This window comes from Lotus japonicus, chromosome 2, assembly GCF_012489685.1.
Source record: "Lotus japonicus ecotype B-129 chromosome 2, LjGifu_v1.2".
NCBI classification, from domain to species: Eukaryota; Viridiplantae; Streptophyta; class Magnoliopsida; order Fabales; family Fabaceae; genus Lotus; species Lotus japonicus.
This window is the reverse complement of record NC_080042.1, coordinates 11,457,914-11,476,247: the sequence shown is the minus strand read 5'-3', so window position 1 is coordinate 11,476,247 and position 18,334 is coordinate 11,457,914. Positions and strand designations below refer to the sequence as shown.

The 18,334-nt window shown below is 37.0% G+C and overlaps 1 protein-coding gene across 1 annotated transcript; it reads right to left on the bottom strand.

The window, feature by feature from the left end:
- Positions 1 to 1,459: 1,459 nt before the first annotated feature.
- On the bottom strand, positions 1,460 to 8,626 carry LOC130737581 (folate transporter 1, chloroplastic-like). The gene is made up of 8 exons (XM_057589395.1): positions 8,487 to 8,626; positions 8,252 to 8,345; positions 7,714 to 7,807; positions 6,444 to 6,517; positions 3,780 to 3,926; positions 2,784 to 2,855; positions 2,613 to 2,633; positions 1,460 to 2,503 (listed from the first exon to the last, which is right to left on the bottom strand). Exons 4-8 carry the CDS (start codon positions 6,498 to 6,500, stop codon positions 2,381 to 2,383), a joined length of 420 nt encoding a protein of 139 aa, XP_057445378.1. The 5' UTR covers positions 6,501 to 6,517; positions 7,714 to 7,807; positions 8,252 to 8,345; positions 8,487 to 8,626; the 3' UTR covers positions 1,460 to 2,380.
- Between the last annotated feature and the right edge of the window lie 9,708 nt (positions 8,627 to 18,334).

Below are 18,334 nucleotides of genomic sequence, written 5' to 3'. Positions count from 1 at the left end.
ATTTTTTACTTTGGGATGCAAGACCTCTTTTGGAGAAAAAAAACGGGGTAACCTGGGCAACCATTGCTGTCATTCTCGAAGCTTAGACAATAAATTTGGGGTTTTCTCAAATCTAAGATGAGATTCGAGGGTGGGGGGAAATAATTGAAAGGAGTGGTGAAGGGAAAAAGATTTGTGAATGGTGATTTGCTTGTAATGAAGGTTTGGTTGATGATGAAATTTGAGAGAAGGGCATGGTTCTGGAAGTGGGTGTTGTTGTGGGTGGGAGAAAGTGAAAAGTAAATGAGGAAGAAGACTATGTGGTCACGTGGGTTTTACTTTCTGTCTTTCTTTCTCTCTCTGTCTAGTTCTAGGGTGTGGGTGCAGTAGAAAGTTTTAAGAGAGGGGAAGGTTAAAGAGTTGGATTTAGAGGATTGTAGGTCTTCCTAGAATGAGTTGAGTTTGAGTCAATCAATCTTTTTAACTTCTGTGATTAAATAAAATCATAAACTTCAAGATCTTATTCATAATTATATCAAATTGCTATATTATTATAAATCAATTTTAAAATTATTTATTGAGATGATTACAATTTTAAAAACTATATACTATTGTGAAATTGATAAATTTATTAATGAGAATATTGTGGATTATGCAAGTCCATTAAAGTGGTTGTTAGTATTTATGTTATGGTATTTTATAATGTATATATGAATTTGTATGCATATAATATATTTATATATATATATATATATTCATAGAATCGTAACGTCCATGTTACGTTTATACGATTCTGCACCTCCAATCCGCTTTTATGTAGAATCGCGATTCTATCAACCTTACTTCTTAGAATCATGTTGTTGCTTTCAGTCACCTGTATCTACTATCGCCAGTGGCGGATCCAGGACCCCGAGGTTAGGGGGTTCATCATAATTTATCATGATAAATTATACAAGTCATAGTTGTGCAAATAGGTGGGTCTTTGGTGCAAATAGGTGCAAAACTTAGTCTACTGGTATAATTTAATATTTTCAGGGGTTCAAAAAAAATTTATATAGGAAATTAAGTGCAATTTTTTTTGGTTCAGGGGGTTCAGATGAACCCCCTCACCACAACATAGGTCCGCCCCTGACTATCGCAACTGTCCAGTTAGACTTAGGCTTGACTTTGCCCAGACTCCACAAAAATCCTGGCTCCGCCACTGCTTGTATGGATTATGATTTATGATTGATAGGAAGCCATAACATATTTTTTATTGAAAAATTCAATAACTATGAGAGCTTACAAGACCAGAGCGAAATATATGAAGCTAGTGAATATAAGCACATTGTATTGATTAGGTAGAATCAAGTAATTACTACTCTTCAGTATATATATTTTAGCTCTCGTTTTTCCAAGGATTAAGCAATGAAATGATCTTAATAATCAATTACATTTATGATTCCTAGTCCATTATCCCCTTTCCTTCTTAGTCAATTAAAGACGTGCAGTTTCTTTCACAGCATGCCAACTGTCAATATTTTTTTTTTTTGATAAGGCAAAAATTATATTGAAATGAAGTACAAGGGGTACTTCAACCCAATACAAAGAGAAAGAGATACAAAGATACAACAATAAAAAACCCAACAACCTTGGGGAAAGCTCTTAGAAATGTGCCTCATTAAAGCCTTACCAGGAAAACCCCCTTGGGAAAAACCTGGTGAAGGAAAAAGAGTACACATTTGTAAGAGCCAAAGCGAAGCCCCAAGATGTCAATTACAATAAAATCCATATACAATAATGGTGATCCAGAACAGAGCCACATCCTCAGGTCCCATAGCGTCAGTGCACCTAATACTATCCTTGGAATCCAATCAGCCATAAACCATTGTCCCATCCTCAATATGAACTTAGCAACACATGTAAAATATACTCCCACGCAAAGAGTCCATTGAGCCATATACCACTGCCACATTATCAATAAAAGTTGAACAACAAGTGTAAATGTATTCCACGCATCATTAGTATATCAAATGCTCATGTTGCTGTGACATCAGAAACGCAAATACTCCCCTCACAAACAGCAATCTCATTACCATGACAGTTCAGACCTCACAATGACAGAAGGCACAATCGTGGGTTCGATTTCCACTCAAACCAAGAGTAGGAAAATTCAACCCGCCGAGCTGTTAACCACTGCCACGATTTAAGCTGAACCTGCTCCAGAATTTGGTCTTTAAGTAGCTCACCCCCACTGAAAACAATTCTATTACGCACACACCATAATGACCAAACTACAGTCAGCCATATTGCAACTTCACCTAATTTTTGAGATTTATTACTCCCAATTGAGGCAAATTGCAGTAAGTGTACCTCACCAACTGGAATCTGAGCTGTGGACACACCCAACCAGGCATAAACATCATACCATATCAGCAAGGCAGCGGGGCACGTAAAGAGCAAATGAGAACAAGATTCCTCCACCCGGCCACATAACGGGCAAACTGTCAATATATCTTGGAACCCCATCACCACCAGGTCTTTGCTGCAGAGAGAAAGATGTGTTAGTCAAGTTCTGAGAAAGATGCACAGTTAAAATATAAACAGTATTTAGAAATGATAATATCCCTATCCTTGTAATCAGATTTTTGCACCTGCAATCGAGACCGTATAACCTGAAAACAAAAACAAAAACAAATAAGAAAAGGCCCATATGACTCATGAGGAAGCAACTTCTTCCATGACTGATAAATCATATTCATATTCAAGGACAATTGAGTCCAGATCCTTCTATAGTCAAAGGATAGGGGGTAAGACAGTTCTACCTGAAATGGATAGCTTAGAAGTATCGCAGCAATTTTCGATGATGCTCCAAGAACAGCATAATCAACAGAATTCTGGGGGAAATAATAAAATATCAAAACACAAAAATAAGTCTTGGCTGAAAAAATCCTTAACTACTTGCATAGTCATAAAGTTTGTGGCAAATTGATATGCAATATGCATAAAGCTATGTTGCTCTCAATTAAAGTGTCCTTGAATTCAAGATAGCCATTTGAACAAAACCTTAAAATCTGAAGTAATAAATGGTATATATTGCAGTGCATTGATTTGAATTGATTAAGCATTTGCTAATTTTTTTGACTTTTGATGCATGGATGAATGAGCCAATATGTGATGCAATAACATTCTTCTAGGACAACAAAGCATTTTCCCACTAGGTGGAGTAAGCTACGTGGATCAAATGATGACATCGTAGATGACAAACCTTTAAATCCAAATACTTCCTAAAGGTTTTACTTCAGTTTTTCTCAACCACCAACTACCTCTGACTATTAGACTGCCCTACATCTGATGCACTTTCCTTATCAAGGTTTCAATAAGTCTTCTCAGCACATGCTTAAGCCTCAAACCACCTAAAAATTAATAACATAACACCACAGTTCGGACTGCAGTCTCATATCAACTTATCAAGCAACCATTCAGGCATGCAACTAATATCAGCTAAAATCTACCATAAAAGGGGCAGCCAGGTGCAAAAAGCTCCCGCATGCGCGGGTCCGGGAAGGGTTCCAACCATGACCAATACAATTTAGGATCTACTCAAAATGATAAACATCCACTATCCACATACATGCAACAACCATCAGGTCATGCATCACTGCTCTAAAAAACTGAAGCAATGACGTGTAGGAGCAAGAACTCAGAGCCATAGGAGTGGTCAAAAAGGTCAAACCATCAAATAATCATTTAAGAAAAGTAAATAGTCCCGTACATAAGAAAAGTTAAATGGGTTCAAGGTCCATCATCCATGTACTTACCAACAGTTGATCAGGGGTTTCACGGTGTACTGTACTTCCCCTACTCTTCAAATCAACAAAAATATTACGAAGCTCCTCGTATGCTGTGAACTGAATAGCACCATGAGCAGGGGCGGAGACAGGAATTCCAGAAGGGGTGACTAAAATCTAAATGAATATTATTTATAAGAAAATTTCAATTCTTATATCAAATAAAAAATGTGCCAAAAAAACATAGGTATTTTGAGTGCAAAAGATATTAACCGGCGCCCAAGTATTTTGGTGATAACAAAAAAATCATATTAAAAAAAAAACAACTGTGCATTATTTGTTTGTTACTCTCTAGCCTTTGCTACTGATTTTTAGTTTTTTTTATCGGCAAAAAATTATATTAAAGGAAGTACTAAGTCTACTTCAAACTGAAGAGAACAAATGAAAAAGATACAATATTGTTAAAAAGTAATTCAAAAGTGATTAGCTTGAATTTTCCGATGCAGGAAACAAAGAAGTGATTAGTTTGTTAGTTTAGTTGTGAATAGATATTTTTTCAATTGAAAATTCTCTCATTTCTTCTCTCGGTTACTCTCTCTTTCTCTATATTGTTATCTCGTTTCTGTTATACCTTCTCCAACAAATAATGCAAAACAGCAGGGAAATAGAAAGAAGAAAAAACCATAGGAAAGACAGTGTCGTAGGTAAAACAGAGAAAAAGGAAGTAGGAAGAGAGATGTCCCAAAAGCAATTGACAGAGGAATTACAAAATAAGTCAATTATAGTTCCCACAAAACAGAAAAAACGCAGCCTGCAACAGAAAGACACTTCCTGGAACAAATAAAAGCACCCTGCAATCAATGATTCAGCCAAGGAGGCAAGCTTAATCCACGAAAGTGCTAGCAGTGGACCCAAAACCAGCGCAATTACAACAGGGAAAAGAGGCACAAGGGGTGTCAACCCTTACAGAAGGAAAAAGAAAGAGGAGGATACAAAGGAGAAAGGGAGAAAGGACCATGGGACAAACAGGGGAAGAAAGAGAAACTTAAAAACCGAAATAGAGACCCTTCAAAATAGGAGAAAACACCAGAAATTTTTTTCCTTTAAGAAATTCTAAAAAGCCAGGGGTGACTAAGCAGGGGGAAGTCACCCCTGTGGCTCCGCCTCTGACCATGAGAGACCTGCTGAAGGACACAAATTTGAGTAAGCTCACTATAATTACAATAATATAATATATTAATTACTTAATATAGCCATCAAAGTTTTAAATCGCTCTTTCCATACCTAAGAAAGTAGCAACCTGATAATAGCATCAGGAGATATAAGGCCCCGTTTGGATAAACAGCTTAATTAAGCGCTTATGGTCATAAGCGCTTATGTCATAATTAGCGCTTATTCATAAGCTATTTTTAAAAATTTATTGAAATAAATTAAAAATAAGCTGTATATAAGCATAAGCTGTTTTTCATAAGCTGTCCTGAGTAGCTTATGAAAATAAGCTGAAAATAGCTTATGGCAGGTCATAAGCTGTTTGCATAAGCTCTCCCAAACACTGGCATAAGAGCTTATGCTGTCAGATAAGCTCAAATAAGCTCTTCCAAACTGGGTCATAAATAAACAATATAAGCTTAATAAGTAACTAAGTTTTAAGTTTAAACCATTCCAGCCAAGTTTTCTGGAAGTGCTTTATGTAACCATTTAGTCCAATGTAATGAAATGACTTTGTTGAGTAATTTGGGAATTTTATGCAAAGAATGTTTTCAATTTGAAAAACAATAGAGCAGAGGAATTGTTAGTTCAGTAAACATATGGTTGACAGAAGAATTTCTCCTTGAATATAGTTAAGCACTCTCTGGTTAAATGTTCCCAAATTATAAATATTTTGAACAATGATTACTAAAATTTTCCCAAAACTTTCTTATGATGATAATGTTCTCAACTGTTAATTTTTTGGGCTTTACTAAATTTCACCAATGTTCAGAGTAATATAATATGAAGATTAAGACAAATGTATACACCTGAATTGTAATTCGGGACAGGACAGTTGCAACTAGCTACCTTAAACTACAACTATCAAAAGCATCACACAGATTCCTCTGTGCAACTGCCATTAAGTTACAACAGAATATGTTTGTGGTGTGATCATCATTCATCGCATGATCACTACAACACAATGGCACCATATTTAAAGATATCAACCAAATCTTCAAGGTCAATCAAAACAAAATCTGGAAATCATTTTAATGCTCTGTAATCTTTAATTCTTTATTATATATTATATTTTTGGACCAGTATGAAAATTTGAACATTAACTAATCACATGCACTTCTTTAGTGATCCCCACCCCACTAGATGGTTTCAAAGTTCAACCTCTGGAACAATGCACTTATTGTCAGAATACCATATCTCACAATGAAAAAGATTCCAAATTCATTCCTCATTTTTCATTTTTTGTCTGAATAACTTAAATCATGGAACAAAATAGAAAAAGAGTTCAGTGGTTAATATCAAGTGGCGCAATGTTCATTGTATATTGGAAAAGAAAGACTGGAAGGGATTTATCTTAACATTTTTAGGGGTGGTGAATAAGAAGTTTATTTTTATTTAAGAACATTTCCACATATTATATTTCATCTTTTTAATTAAACCTTTAAGTGTCAAGATTTACAAACAAAATAAGAGCAAGCAACATACCAGAAATAGACCAGGAACAAGCCCTCGGTAAAGTGCACTAAATCCTTCTTCCCTCATTATGGTCCTAAATGCATCTGATATTTAATTTTAACAGATAAAAAGATTTCATGACTGGTTAGGAAATCGTATAATGATGTATATAACCAGTTAACCACAATAAACAGTATAGGCTAACATGCTAGAGATTGTGAGGAAATCACATGGCAATCAACTTCTGTCAGTAACTTGAAAGTTAACAGCAATTAATTGAAAGGATCTATTATGAAGTTTCTGATACGATATGGATTTAATTAGTTGATTCAACAGTTCATAGTAGCTAGTTGCAACTGGAGCAATGTTAACTATAGATTGGAATAGAAAGACATTTTACTTTTTCTTTTTGGACATAAGGCCTCTATCTTTATTTAAGTCCACACATTATACTTAATGCTTGATTATAATTTTTAAGTGCCAAGATGGACAGAAATTTATTAAGAGCTAGCAACCCACCAGGAATAGACTGGGAACAATTCCTCTGTAAAAAGCACAAAATCCTTCTTCCTTCATTATGGTCTTGAATGCATCTGATATTTGATTTTTATAGATATAAAATTTCATAACTAGTCAGCAAAAGATAAATATAAACACAATAAACCAAATATGCAGTGATTATCATGTTATAGGTAGTTGAGAGAAACATGCCGACCCTGAACCCTGACCCCCGACCCCCCCCCCCCCCCCCCCACCAAAAAAAAGAGAGTCAACTGATGTACCGGACTCTTGCATTTGAACTAATCACCCTTTCTCAAAACAAGTGATATAATCAATACATAGATTAAAGTTGAAAACTAATTTTCTTTTTCTAATATTTAACCAGTCTGAAAATCAACATCATACGACATACAAACAATTCCCTGAAACAAATGGGATGACCAACTATGCTTAATGCTGGTCATCAATTAATGACTGAATGTTGATACTTTTACACATAAAGATGAATATAGAACTTCTGCAACCATTTTTCAGTTAGGAGGATGAATGCTTCACCAAATACTATAACTCAAACAAAATAATGAAAATGAGCTATCTTTCAACTTCCAAATACTAATTTCAATAACAACTTTGGGCAAGGTGACTTAGATTAAGGTAGTCTATGTGTGGAAGATAAAAATTAAGCTATAAATAATATCTAACATCTACAGCAGAACTACAAATGAACATGAATACTATGAAAAGTCAACCCCCAAAGTGAATGGCCAAGAATAAAGTTAACGTTAGATGGAGAGCAGACCATAAACCCCAGAGTATGGTCGTGTCTGATGAAGAGGAGTCTGAAGCTGCAATCTTGTCTTCACTAGCCAAACAGGATTTGTGCACAAGGAAACCTGACAAAAGGCAATGGAACTAAAATAACTGAAGGTTCAGTTTTGGCAAAATATGTTTGGTAGGTTTTGTTATCCTAAACATCCAACTATGAAAGGTCAGCAATATCTCGAAGATATGCACAAAAATAAAAAATAGTAAACTTAACTATGTTAGCTTCATTCTCACACACAACAATTTTCGTTGGCAAATCCATCCAAATACAGTTTACCAAAAGTACTTCCATGTATCACCACTCATCACTCGTTGAGCCCACGAGAGAAACAAATTAAAAAATGGAAAGCCTCAGGAGATGCTGAAACTCACCTCCAAGTTTCATAAACACATAACAACAAATGCTAGCAGGATTGAACATTTTAAAACTACCCAAATATCATACTAAGAATTATACATGTTATACTAACAATTATAGATTTGGCCTCTTAATAATGGAATTTCACACTCACAATAGCTCCTGCTTCGGCAGCCGATGCAAGATGAAGACCCGGGGTCAACTTTTCCTCTCTATTCCTAGCATATCTTTGTTTAGCTTTGTCATAGCTACAATTGTAAAATAGAGTTTAGTTGATTAGTTGGGTCTTCCAGGAAAGCAATCAGATGGACTGGTGAAAAATCAAACAATAATAACAAATAATTGAAATCTGGGAGAAAAAGAAACATAAAGAACTCAAGTATAGTAACCTGAAGAGGGGGGGAGGGGGGAAGAATCCTTTGCCATACCATGAAGAACAAGTGATTTTTCTACAGTTGTTTGGTTTTAAACAACAATACCAGATTCTGTACAACGGTCCTATCTTACAAGCACAGATTTTGAAAGTAGTTCTTAATTACTAATGAAGAGTGAGTAGTACCATCACCATGCATGTTTTACATAGAGTAAAATAATTCTTCTTTCCAACATTATCTACTGTAGACAAGGAGATATTGACATATTGATTCAGCCCTGACTAAGAATATAAACGTAGCTACCAAAACAAAAGACCCATATCTTATAGGGTTCTCATATTTATTTAAGCATTGTAAATATAAAGATAGGAAACTAAGATAAAACTAGACTAAGACCCGTGCGTTGCGCGGGCGTATACGTTTGTGATTTTTTTTTCATAAGCACGTTTGTGGTAATTATTAAGAATGAATTACATTCCTATTTGAAATTAGGTTGTTTTAAATAGCATGATAAAGAAATTAAAGTTGATAAAAAAAACTTCACACAATGAAGTTTAGTAGTTCAACTCATCAAACATTGATTCAGAAAGAAAAATCTTCACTTTCTAACTCTTCATGGAGTAGATTAATATGCATGCAACTCTTTGAAGCTCTTAAAGGTGGTATATAAAGAACCTTTCATTTCTTATTAAAACACAAATGAAGAGTAGAACTTTGTCCTTGAAAGAGGACCATGACGTCAAATCGATCCTTCAATGAAACATATTTTAACTTAAGTTGGTCAGAGAAATATAACATTAATTAGTGACATTTGGAGGAATTTGATTGACCATGTGAATACCTTTCAATGAGGTCATGACCTTGAATGTGGTTTTTGGCTTCGGATTCCATGGCTAAACCACTCCCTAAAATATATATACAACCTTCAAAATCCAAGATAAAATATTCACATGTAACCATTAAAACTTCAAAAATTTGATAACATAGGAATTATACTTATTAGTAATTAGAATATCAAATTCACATTTAACACTTACAACTTCAAAAACTTGATAACATGGAATTATAGTTATTAGTTTATAATTTTAGAGGAAAGTCCCAATATAGGTTAAAGAAAAATTTAATTTACCATAATTGCTTTCTCAATAATCAAATCAAAACACTCTTCGTCAAAAGATAAGTCTAACATATCAGCTTGCAACACTTTTATGTCTAGTCACATAAATGAAAAATGAAAAAAAAAATAGGCACATAACAACTGGTGCAAGACTAAAAGTACATGACAAAATCAATATTAAAGGTTCATAGAAGATTGTATCTTTAATAAATCAATTAATCATGTTTGCCAATTACTCTAACTAAGGTTGTGGCAAGAGTTTGAATAGACACCTTTTTAACCATATGTGCCATTTTATTTTCTATTAAGAATCTAAGTATCGGTAGGAGTTCCAATATCCAACTATGATGATCCTTTTAGCTGTGATGTGTTGAGCGAGGACAAATGTACAGGTTGGGCTTACTAAGGTTAAACACTTAAACCTCTTGTCATGTATCAAGACCCCAAAAGCATAAGCAATTAAGTAAAAGCACATCAATGATTTTATATTTGACAACTCCCAGCTCTTCTTAGGGACTAAATCCAATGACCAAAGTGAACTGTAACATTAAAACAACAACAATAAGAAATTCAATGTTCTTGAAAGAAGCACATAAATGCAAATGTAGACAGGTCAGTGAACTTTATTTTGTGAGAAAAGAAACAGATAGCTCTAGGTTCCTGAATGATATGTAAATAAGTAACACAAGAAAGGGGGGGTTGAATTGTGTCCTTAAAAATTACTTGTTAAAACTTTAGTTTATGAAAAGAATATAAGTTCTTAAGAAAACTGTTCTGGTGACTTTCCAAAAACCGTTTAGTGCAGCGGAAGTAAGTAAATAAAGCAGAACGATCAGCACACAGGAATTTATACTGGTTCACCCTAAACGATTGGGCTACGTCCAGTACTTGGCCACCACCAAGATTTTCACTAGCAAGTATCAAGGACTTCTCCAATACAAGTATTAGACAGGACTTCTCCAAGTATTATCACGGACTTCTCCAAGTATTGTACAGGACTCCTCCCAGTATTATCACGGACTTCTCCAAGTATTGTACAGGACTCCTCCTACAATCAACAAGATTGTTTGGCTCTACAAGAAATCTCTTCTCAAAAGAGTTAGTGTAGACAATTTATGGCACTGGAACTCTCAAGTGTTTTGGGTTCTGAAAGGACGTTGGAACACACAAGAGTTCAGAATCTAAGAGAGAAATAAATGAAGAGGTTTGACTCTTTTAAGGTTTGGTATTCTCTCTTGATTTAGCAAAGGTATGAGATCGGATTTGACTCTTAGGAAATCTGTTGTGAGCTTTTAATGCTTTGAAGAATGTTTGGAGTAACTGCTCTGAGTTCTTTCTTTGCTTGCAATAAATTTTTCTCTTCTCTTTTTTTTTCTTCAATCTTCAGATATGTCCTTTATATATGATCTTGCTAGTTGTGTAGCCGTTGAGACACAAAATCTGGCCGTTGTTTGTAGCCGTTGTGAGTGTCATCTAACCGTTGATTCAAATCTCCGGTTGGTAGCTTCATTAAATGCATTCTGCTGTTCAAAGCTATCCTTTAGCCAAAAAGGTGTACTTTGTCAGCTAGTAGGTGGCGATAGCTTTGGGCTACTTTGCAGAAGAGAGACATTTTGGAAATGTGATGTTGACGTGTTTTCCTTTTTCCTTTTCATTGGTCACCGAGACTTCTCTCTTCAAAGGTAAATCAGTTTGCACGTGACCGGATTAGTTTCCTTCTGACTAAAGCATGGGACAAATGGTTGAGATATAATTTTGACTTTCCCGCACAAAGGCTTCTTCTGAAACTCTGAGGTATGACGTGGCATGAAACGATCCAGAATAAGTGTCTTCCTCGTTTACTGGACGATGCGGTCATATCTTGCGTAAACTTCTTTTTCCTTATAAGTCTTAGACATATTCGTTGAAGCATGTGACCTTATAATATATATTTCCTGAAAAATGTCATTAACATCTGGAATTAGATTTTAGTATAGAGAAGTATTTATAAAAATTGTTAGGATCAAAATAAGATTGAAACACGTTGTAACACGTTTGAACTTAACAATCTCCCCCTTTTTGATAATGACAATTTTTATTGAAAAGGATAATGATCAAGAGTAAAAAGAATTTATGCTCCCCCTGAATTGAGTATGATAAAAGTTTAAAAACAAACTTATTCAAATCATATTACTCCCCCTGAGTTGTATAAAACTTTGGTGTTAGGTTAAGGAAACAAACTTGAACTTGATCTTAAACTTTTCTATAATTCCTATTTTCTCCCCCTTTGGCATTATTAAAAAAAAAAGGAAAATAATTAGTAGAACGGTATAATAGGCATAGCAAACATGGCAAACGTTAGTCATAAAACGATAAGCATGGTAGAACGGTAAAAGCATAATCAGTGAACAATTGTCTTAAAACATAAAAGTAAATGCGAATTGTTCAGGATAGAGAGTTGGCCATTAGCCAAAGCGTGTCAGCAGCTGATCGATCTTTAGAGCAAGGGTCATGAACTGCTGGTTGATGTGGTCACGGTGGTCTTCAAAGTCTTCTCTGGTGACAAATTGAGTTGCCAAGACTTGAGCACTTGAGCTTCCACCTTCAGTCTTGAAACCAGCTTGAAGTCCCTCAGATTCATCTTCTTCTTTTCCATCAGCAGAACTGTTCATTTGTGACTCTGTATCTTCTTCTTCTTCAAGCATCTTCTCCTTTCCTTTTTCAGTGTGGGCTTTCTCAGAATGAGAAACAACTTCAGGAATGTGAGTGGGTAGGAGTACAAATACCCAAGTTCCAAATTTCAGTGAGAGCGCTGAGGTCCGATTCATGAGAGAATAAGGCAGAGTACCAACATATCCCTCAGAGACACTCAATTTCCAGAAGTCTGGATCAGGAACTTTGCAAGCGTGAAGTTGGAACATGTAGTTGTCACCCTCTTGTCGTTTCCATGTAGCGGTGAGCTGATTGCTTGAAGACTTGTCAATCTTTCTTGCCAGAAGGTTCAGGTAGCTTTTGAACGATCCCTTGGTAGTCCTCAAGGTGCGTCTGCGTTTGATAGCAGAGGACACTAGCGTCTGAAGACGCCTCTTTCTTGCTTGAGAAATATAGAGAACAGTACCGGGTCTGCTTGCCTTGAGAGTGCTTGCTTCCGTGAACGGTTTGAGAGTAGAAGGTGTCACATGCTCATCGGCAATCAATGACTTAGGCAAAGATTGAACAAGTTGGAATGCAGAGGCATTCTCTTGTACGACGGCAGTTTGGTCAGTGATGAAAACAGTGTTCATGGTAGAGTTTGGTTGAGGTGTGAATGGTTCATTTGTTGTTTCAGTCAAGGGTTCATTGAGGTTTGTGTTTGGTGGGAGTTTTGGCAATGGTTCAGTGTGGTGTTGTGAATGTGTTGGAGAGGAGTGTGGTGTTTGAGTATTGTCAGCAAACAGTGAATCCAGAAAATCTTTGTTGGACATTTCAGTAGGAATTTCTTTATAAGGTAAGAGAGAGCTTGCTATCCTTGTGTGAAGAACAATGTCCTCATCAAAGAAGGGCTCCTCAGGTTCAGCAGAGAGAATCTTCCTTTGCTGATATGCAGGTTGTGGTCCAACAGCAACTTGAGATTCTTCAAATTGCTTCCTCAATCTCTTTAGCTTTCTGGGTTCAGCGTTCTTGACAGGCGGAGAACCTTTTCCTGATCTGGTTCTTGAAGCGATGGGGTTGGATTGAGAATGCAAGGGTTCACCACTCTTCACAATCTTGATTGAACGGCTTTTTGCAGGAGCTGTGGGGATTGGAACGGACTGTTCTTCCTCGTCCTCAGGGAACGGTGCGATGCGGAGAGCTGCAGGAACGATTCTCTTGGACGGTTCCTTCTTTGACACATCGGACAGTTCTGTCAGACTTTTCTTCCTTGTCTGGACAGTCTGTTCATCAGATACCTTTTCTTTTCCTCTGGTGTTTCTCCTTGTTCTGGGCAAGTATTCTTCAGGAACATCAGAGGCATCAAAGGGAATGTTCATCTTGCTCACATCTCCCAGTCTGATCGGTGAAGGAAAGATCACATCTTCATTCAAGCGATCCTCTGATTCCAGAAACTCTTTGGTAATACCTTTCTTCTCGAAAATAACAGTCAGCAGCGAGCCAAAAGGAAGGTATCCTTGGCTTTTCTCCAGATAGTTGATCAAGTAGTTCCACATCAAGTGTGCAGGGTTAATTTTCACTCTTTTCAAGATCTTGTACAATGCGTACCTTGCATGCGCATTTACATGACTTCTTGCACCATCCTTTGGTAAGACAACCTTGCTAATCACAGCATTGTTGAACTTTACTTCATCAATGAGATTGCTTACTTCCACGGTCAGTGGTTCCTCTTGGTTCTTCCAAATGCACTTCCAGTCATCAACTTTCGCAAACCAATTTGGAGAATATTTTTCACCAAATTCCAAATCCACATCCAGTGCTTCAGCCATGTCGTTGAGAGTCACTGAGATGATCTTGTCATTTACTTTGGACTTAATGACTTGTCTGTGATTTATCACAACAGCACAGTCATAAAATTCCTTCACCAAAGGCACATACACCTCGCGCTGAGCCATGGTGTACACCGTCTCCCAGTCCTGATGAAGTAAGTCTGCAAGCCCAGCCATCTTCACGAAGGCAAACACCTTCAGATCAAAGTACCTTGGGGACACAAGAGAGTTGTCACCCAGTTTCTCAGTTTTCACGGCTCCAACCTCCTTGAGTTGAACAGAGCGTTGGCGGTTGATTCTCTCAGATCTCCTCTGGATGATCTCCATTTCTTCAGCAGAGTAAGGTGTTTTACTACCTTTCTTGGATGGGGCCTTTGATTTGGAAGGGGCTTTGGAAGAGGTAGCAAGAACTCCGGCCATTTGGGAATGAGAGGAAGTTGCAGAGAAAGCTTAGGGTTTCTTTACTTGGAAGAGAGAGAGAGAGAGTAAATTGCAAATGAAGTGAGGTGAAAGAGAGAGAAGGAAATCTTTTGGATATATTTGATTTGGAATAAGGAATGGCGGTTTTGGGTGTTGTGCAGATGGCGGTTTTCTTTTCATGAGAGGGAAACTATTAAACAATTGGGCAGTTGAGACCACGCGCGTTAAAAGTAAGAAAGATAACTGCTTCGCATTTAATGTGATGAGACCTTTCAAAATTCACTGTTGTAGCACGTGCGAGAGTAATGATGCGTTGAACTAAACAATTTCTTTGCCAGCTGTTAACCAAATGATATAGATTTCCTGAGAGCAACTTCATTGAACGAAGAGTTGTTGAACGATTTGATCTACTGGTTAAACAGTGAAGAGACAGAACAGTGCTGATGTTCTTTGAAGAGCGAAACCTGCAAAATAGAAACCTTTGTTTCCATACCTTTTATTGAGCAGAGTGCATATTTATCCTTGTTCTTAGATCTGAGAATCTGCCTTCTAAAAGAGGTTTCGTGAGTATGTCAGCAAGTTGATCTTCTGTGTGTATATGAGATATATCAATGTTTCCCTTTGCCACAAGATCTCTAATGAAATGATGTTTGATCTCAATATGCTTTGTCCTTGAATGCTGAACTGGATTCTTGGCAATATTGATGGCACTTGTGCTATCACATAGGAGAGGTATGTTGTTTTCATGAATGTTGTAATCCTCAAGTTGATGCTTTATCCATAGGAGTTGTGTACAACAAGAACTTGCTGCCACATATTCAGCTTCAGCAGTGGATAAGGAAATAGTGCTTTGACGTTTACTTGTCCAGGATACTAAACAGTTTCCCAGAAAGTGACATCCTCCACTAGTGCTTTTCCGTTCAACTCGATCACCAGCATAATCCGCATCACAAAATCCTTTCAACCTGAAATCTTCACCTTTCTCATATAATAGACCAAGATTAGCAGTACCAATTAAATATCTAAAGATTCGCTTAACAGCACTAAGATGAGATTGTTGTGGGTTTACCTGAAACCTTGCACATAGACAAACACTAAACATTATGTCTGGTCTGCTGGACGTTAAATAAAGAAGTGAACCAATCATCCCTCTGTACGATGTTGGGTCAACTGGTGAGCTTTCATCACTTTTGTCCAGAACAGTGTTGGGATACATAGGAGTACTCATCTCATTTGACTTGTGCATGTTGTATTTCTTGAGCATATCCTTTATGTACTTGGACTGATGTATGAAGATCTTGTCTTTCTCTTGCTTGATTTGAAGTCCCAGAAAGAATTTCAGTTCTCCCATCATACTCATTTCAAATTCACTTTGCATGAGAGTAGAAAATTCTTTGCACAGTTTATCGCTGGTTGCACCAAAGATGATATCATCAACATACAGTTGTACAAGAATGTAGTCGTCCTTCAATTGCTTCCTGAAGAGGGTGTTGTCAATCTTTCCTCTTGAAAAACCATTCTTCATGAGAAAGTTGCTTAGACGATCATACCAAGCCCTTGGGGCTTGTTTTAAACCGTACAGAGCTTTCTTCAACCTGAACACGTAGTCTGGAGTGGACGGTTCTTCAAAGCCTGGAGGTTGCTTCACATAGACTTCCTCTTCAATTACTCCGTTCAGAAAGGCGCTTTTGACATCCATTTGATATAGCTTGATGGAGTGTTGACATGCAAAAGCTAGGAGTATCCTTATTGCTTCAATTCTTGCAACTGGTGCGAACGTTTCAGTGTAGTCAATTCCTTTTTGTTGGTTGTAACCTTGTGCTACTAGTCTCGCTTTGTTTCTAGTGACTTTCCCATTTTCATCCATCTTGTTTCTGAAGACCCATTTAGTACCAATGATAGATTTTCCAGTTGGTCTTGGAACGAGGGTCCATACTTGACTTCTTTCAAATTGATTTAGTTCTTCTTGCATAGCCAGAATCCATCCTTCATCTTGTAGAGCCTCTTCAACGTTCTTTGGTTCAATCTCTGAGATGAATGCGCTGTTTGATTCTTCTCTGAATGCTGATCTGGTCTTTACTCTTTCTGATACACTTCCAATGATTTGCTCTGGTGGATGATCACTTCTGTACTTCCACTCCTTTGGAAGTGAGATTCCGCTTGAAGTCATGACTTGGTCGGACTGTTCAGGGATAGTAGCAGGAGGTGACGGAGATTGATCTTCATGAACTGATTCTGATGGTTGAGCTCTTGTTGTGTCGTCATCTGCTTCATCATGATCTGATAGGTCTAGATTGAGAAAATCTCTTTCTAAACGATCAACGGCCTTGATTGAACTATCATCAAACTTGACATTGATAGATTCTTCAACAACTTTTGTTCTTGAGTTGTAAATTCTATAGGCTTTGGAGTGAGAAGAATATCCAAGGAGAATTCCTTGATCAGACTTATTGTCAAATTTTTCGATGTTGTCCTTGGTGTTGAGAATGTAACACTTGCATCCAAATGGATGAAAGTACGATACAGTAGGCTTTCTATCTTTCCATAGTTCATATGGAGTCTTTTTCAACATGGGTCGCATAGATATTCTATTCTGAATGTAGCATGCAGTTTCAATAGCTTCAGCCCAGAAATACTTTGGTAAGGAAGTTTCACTGAGCATTGTCCTTGCCATTTCTTGAAGTGATCTGTTCTTCCGTTCAGCTACACCGTTTTGCTGTGGTGTCCTTGGAGCTGAGAACTGATGGTTGATACCTTCTTGTGCACAGAAATTTTCAAAATCTTCATTCACAAACTCTCCTCCTCTGTCACTGCGAATGGCTGTGATGCAGTAGCCCTTTTCATTTTGAACTCTTTTGCTGAAGATCTTGAATGCTTGGAATGTTTCATCCTTGCTTCTTAGGAAGTAGACCCAACAGAATCTTGTGTAGTCATCGATAATGACAAAACAAAATCTTTTTCCAGAAACACTAGCTACCCTAGTGGGACCAAACAAATCCATATGTAAGAGGTCCAGAGGTTTGCTAGTACTGACAAAGTTTTTAGCACGACAGGAGGTACGATGTTGTTTGCTTTGAGTACATGCAGAACATGTAGCATCAGATTTGATAGATAGTTTTGGCAAACCACGTACTAAGTCATTACTTATGATTTTAGTAATGGTCCTTAAGGATGCATGCCCTAGCTTCCTATGCCAAAGCCATGTATTATCCTCTGATGATACTAGACAAGTTACATTTTGATTTGCTAGGTTTTCCAAGTTCGACTTATATAGATTCCCTTGTCTCTGAGCTTCAAAGATGATTTTGTCATCGGAATCAGTAACACTACACTTCACTTTATTAAAGGAAACAGTGAACCCACTATCACATAATTGACTTATGCTAAGTAGATTATGTTTTAACCCTTTAACTAGCAAGACATTATTAATTACTGGAAGAGGTTCCTTACCAACAGTACCTTCTCCAACAATGAATCCTTTTTGATTTCCACCAAAGGTTACAGATCCACCATCAGATCTAACTTGAATCTCGGGGAACATAGACTTTTCTCCCGTCATATGACGCGAGCATCCACTATCCAGGTATCATTGTTGGCGTTTCCTTCGTTCTGTTAAGTAAATCTGCAATAGGAATTATTGATTTCTTAGGTACCCAGATTTTCTTGGGTCCTATAGGGTTAGTTGCACGCTTGGGAGGAATCTTCTTCTCATAGAAGATTTTCTTTCCTTCCCTTTCTACTGAACAGTCCACAACAAATTTGGATTCACTATCAATAGAAGAAGTAAACAATATATCAGACAGAGTTTCATTGGACGGTTCACTGCTGTCAAAACCCAAACCACTTTTATCATATAAGTCTCTACTGTTTCCACATAGTTTAACTAA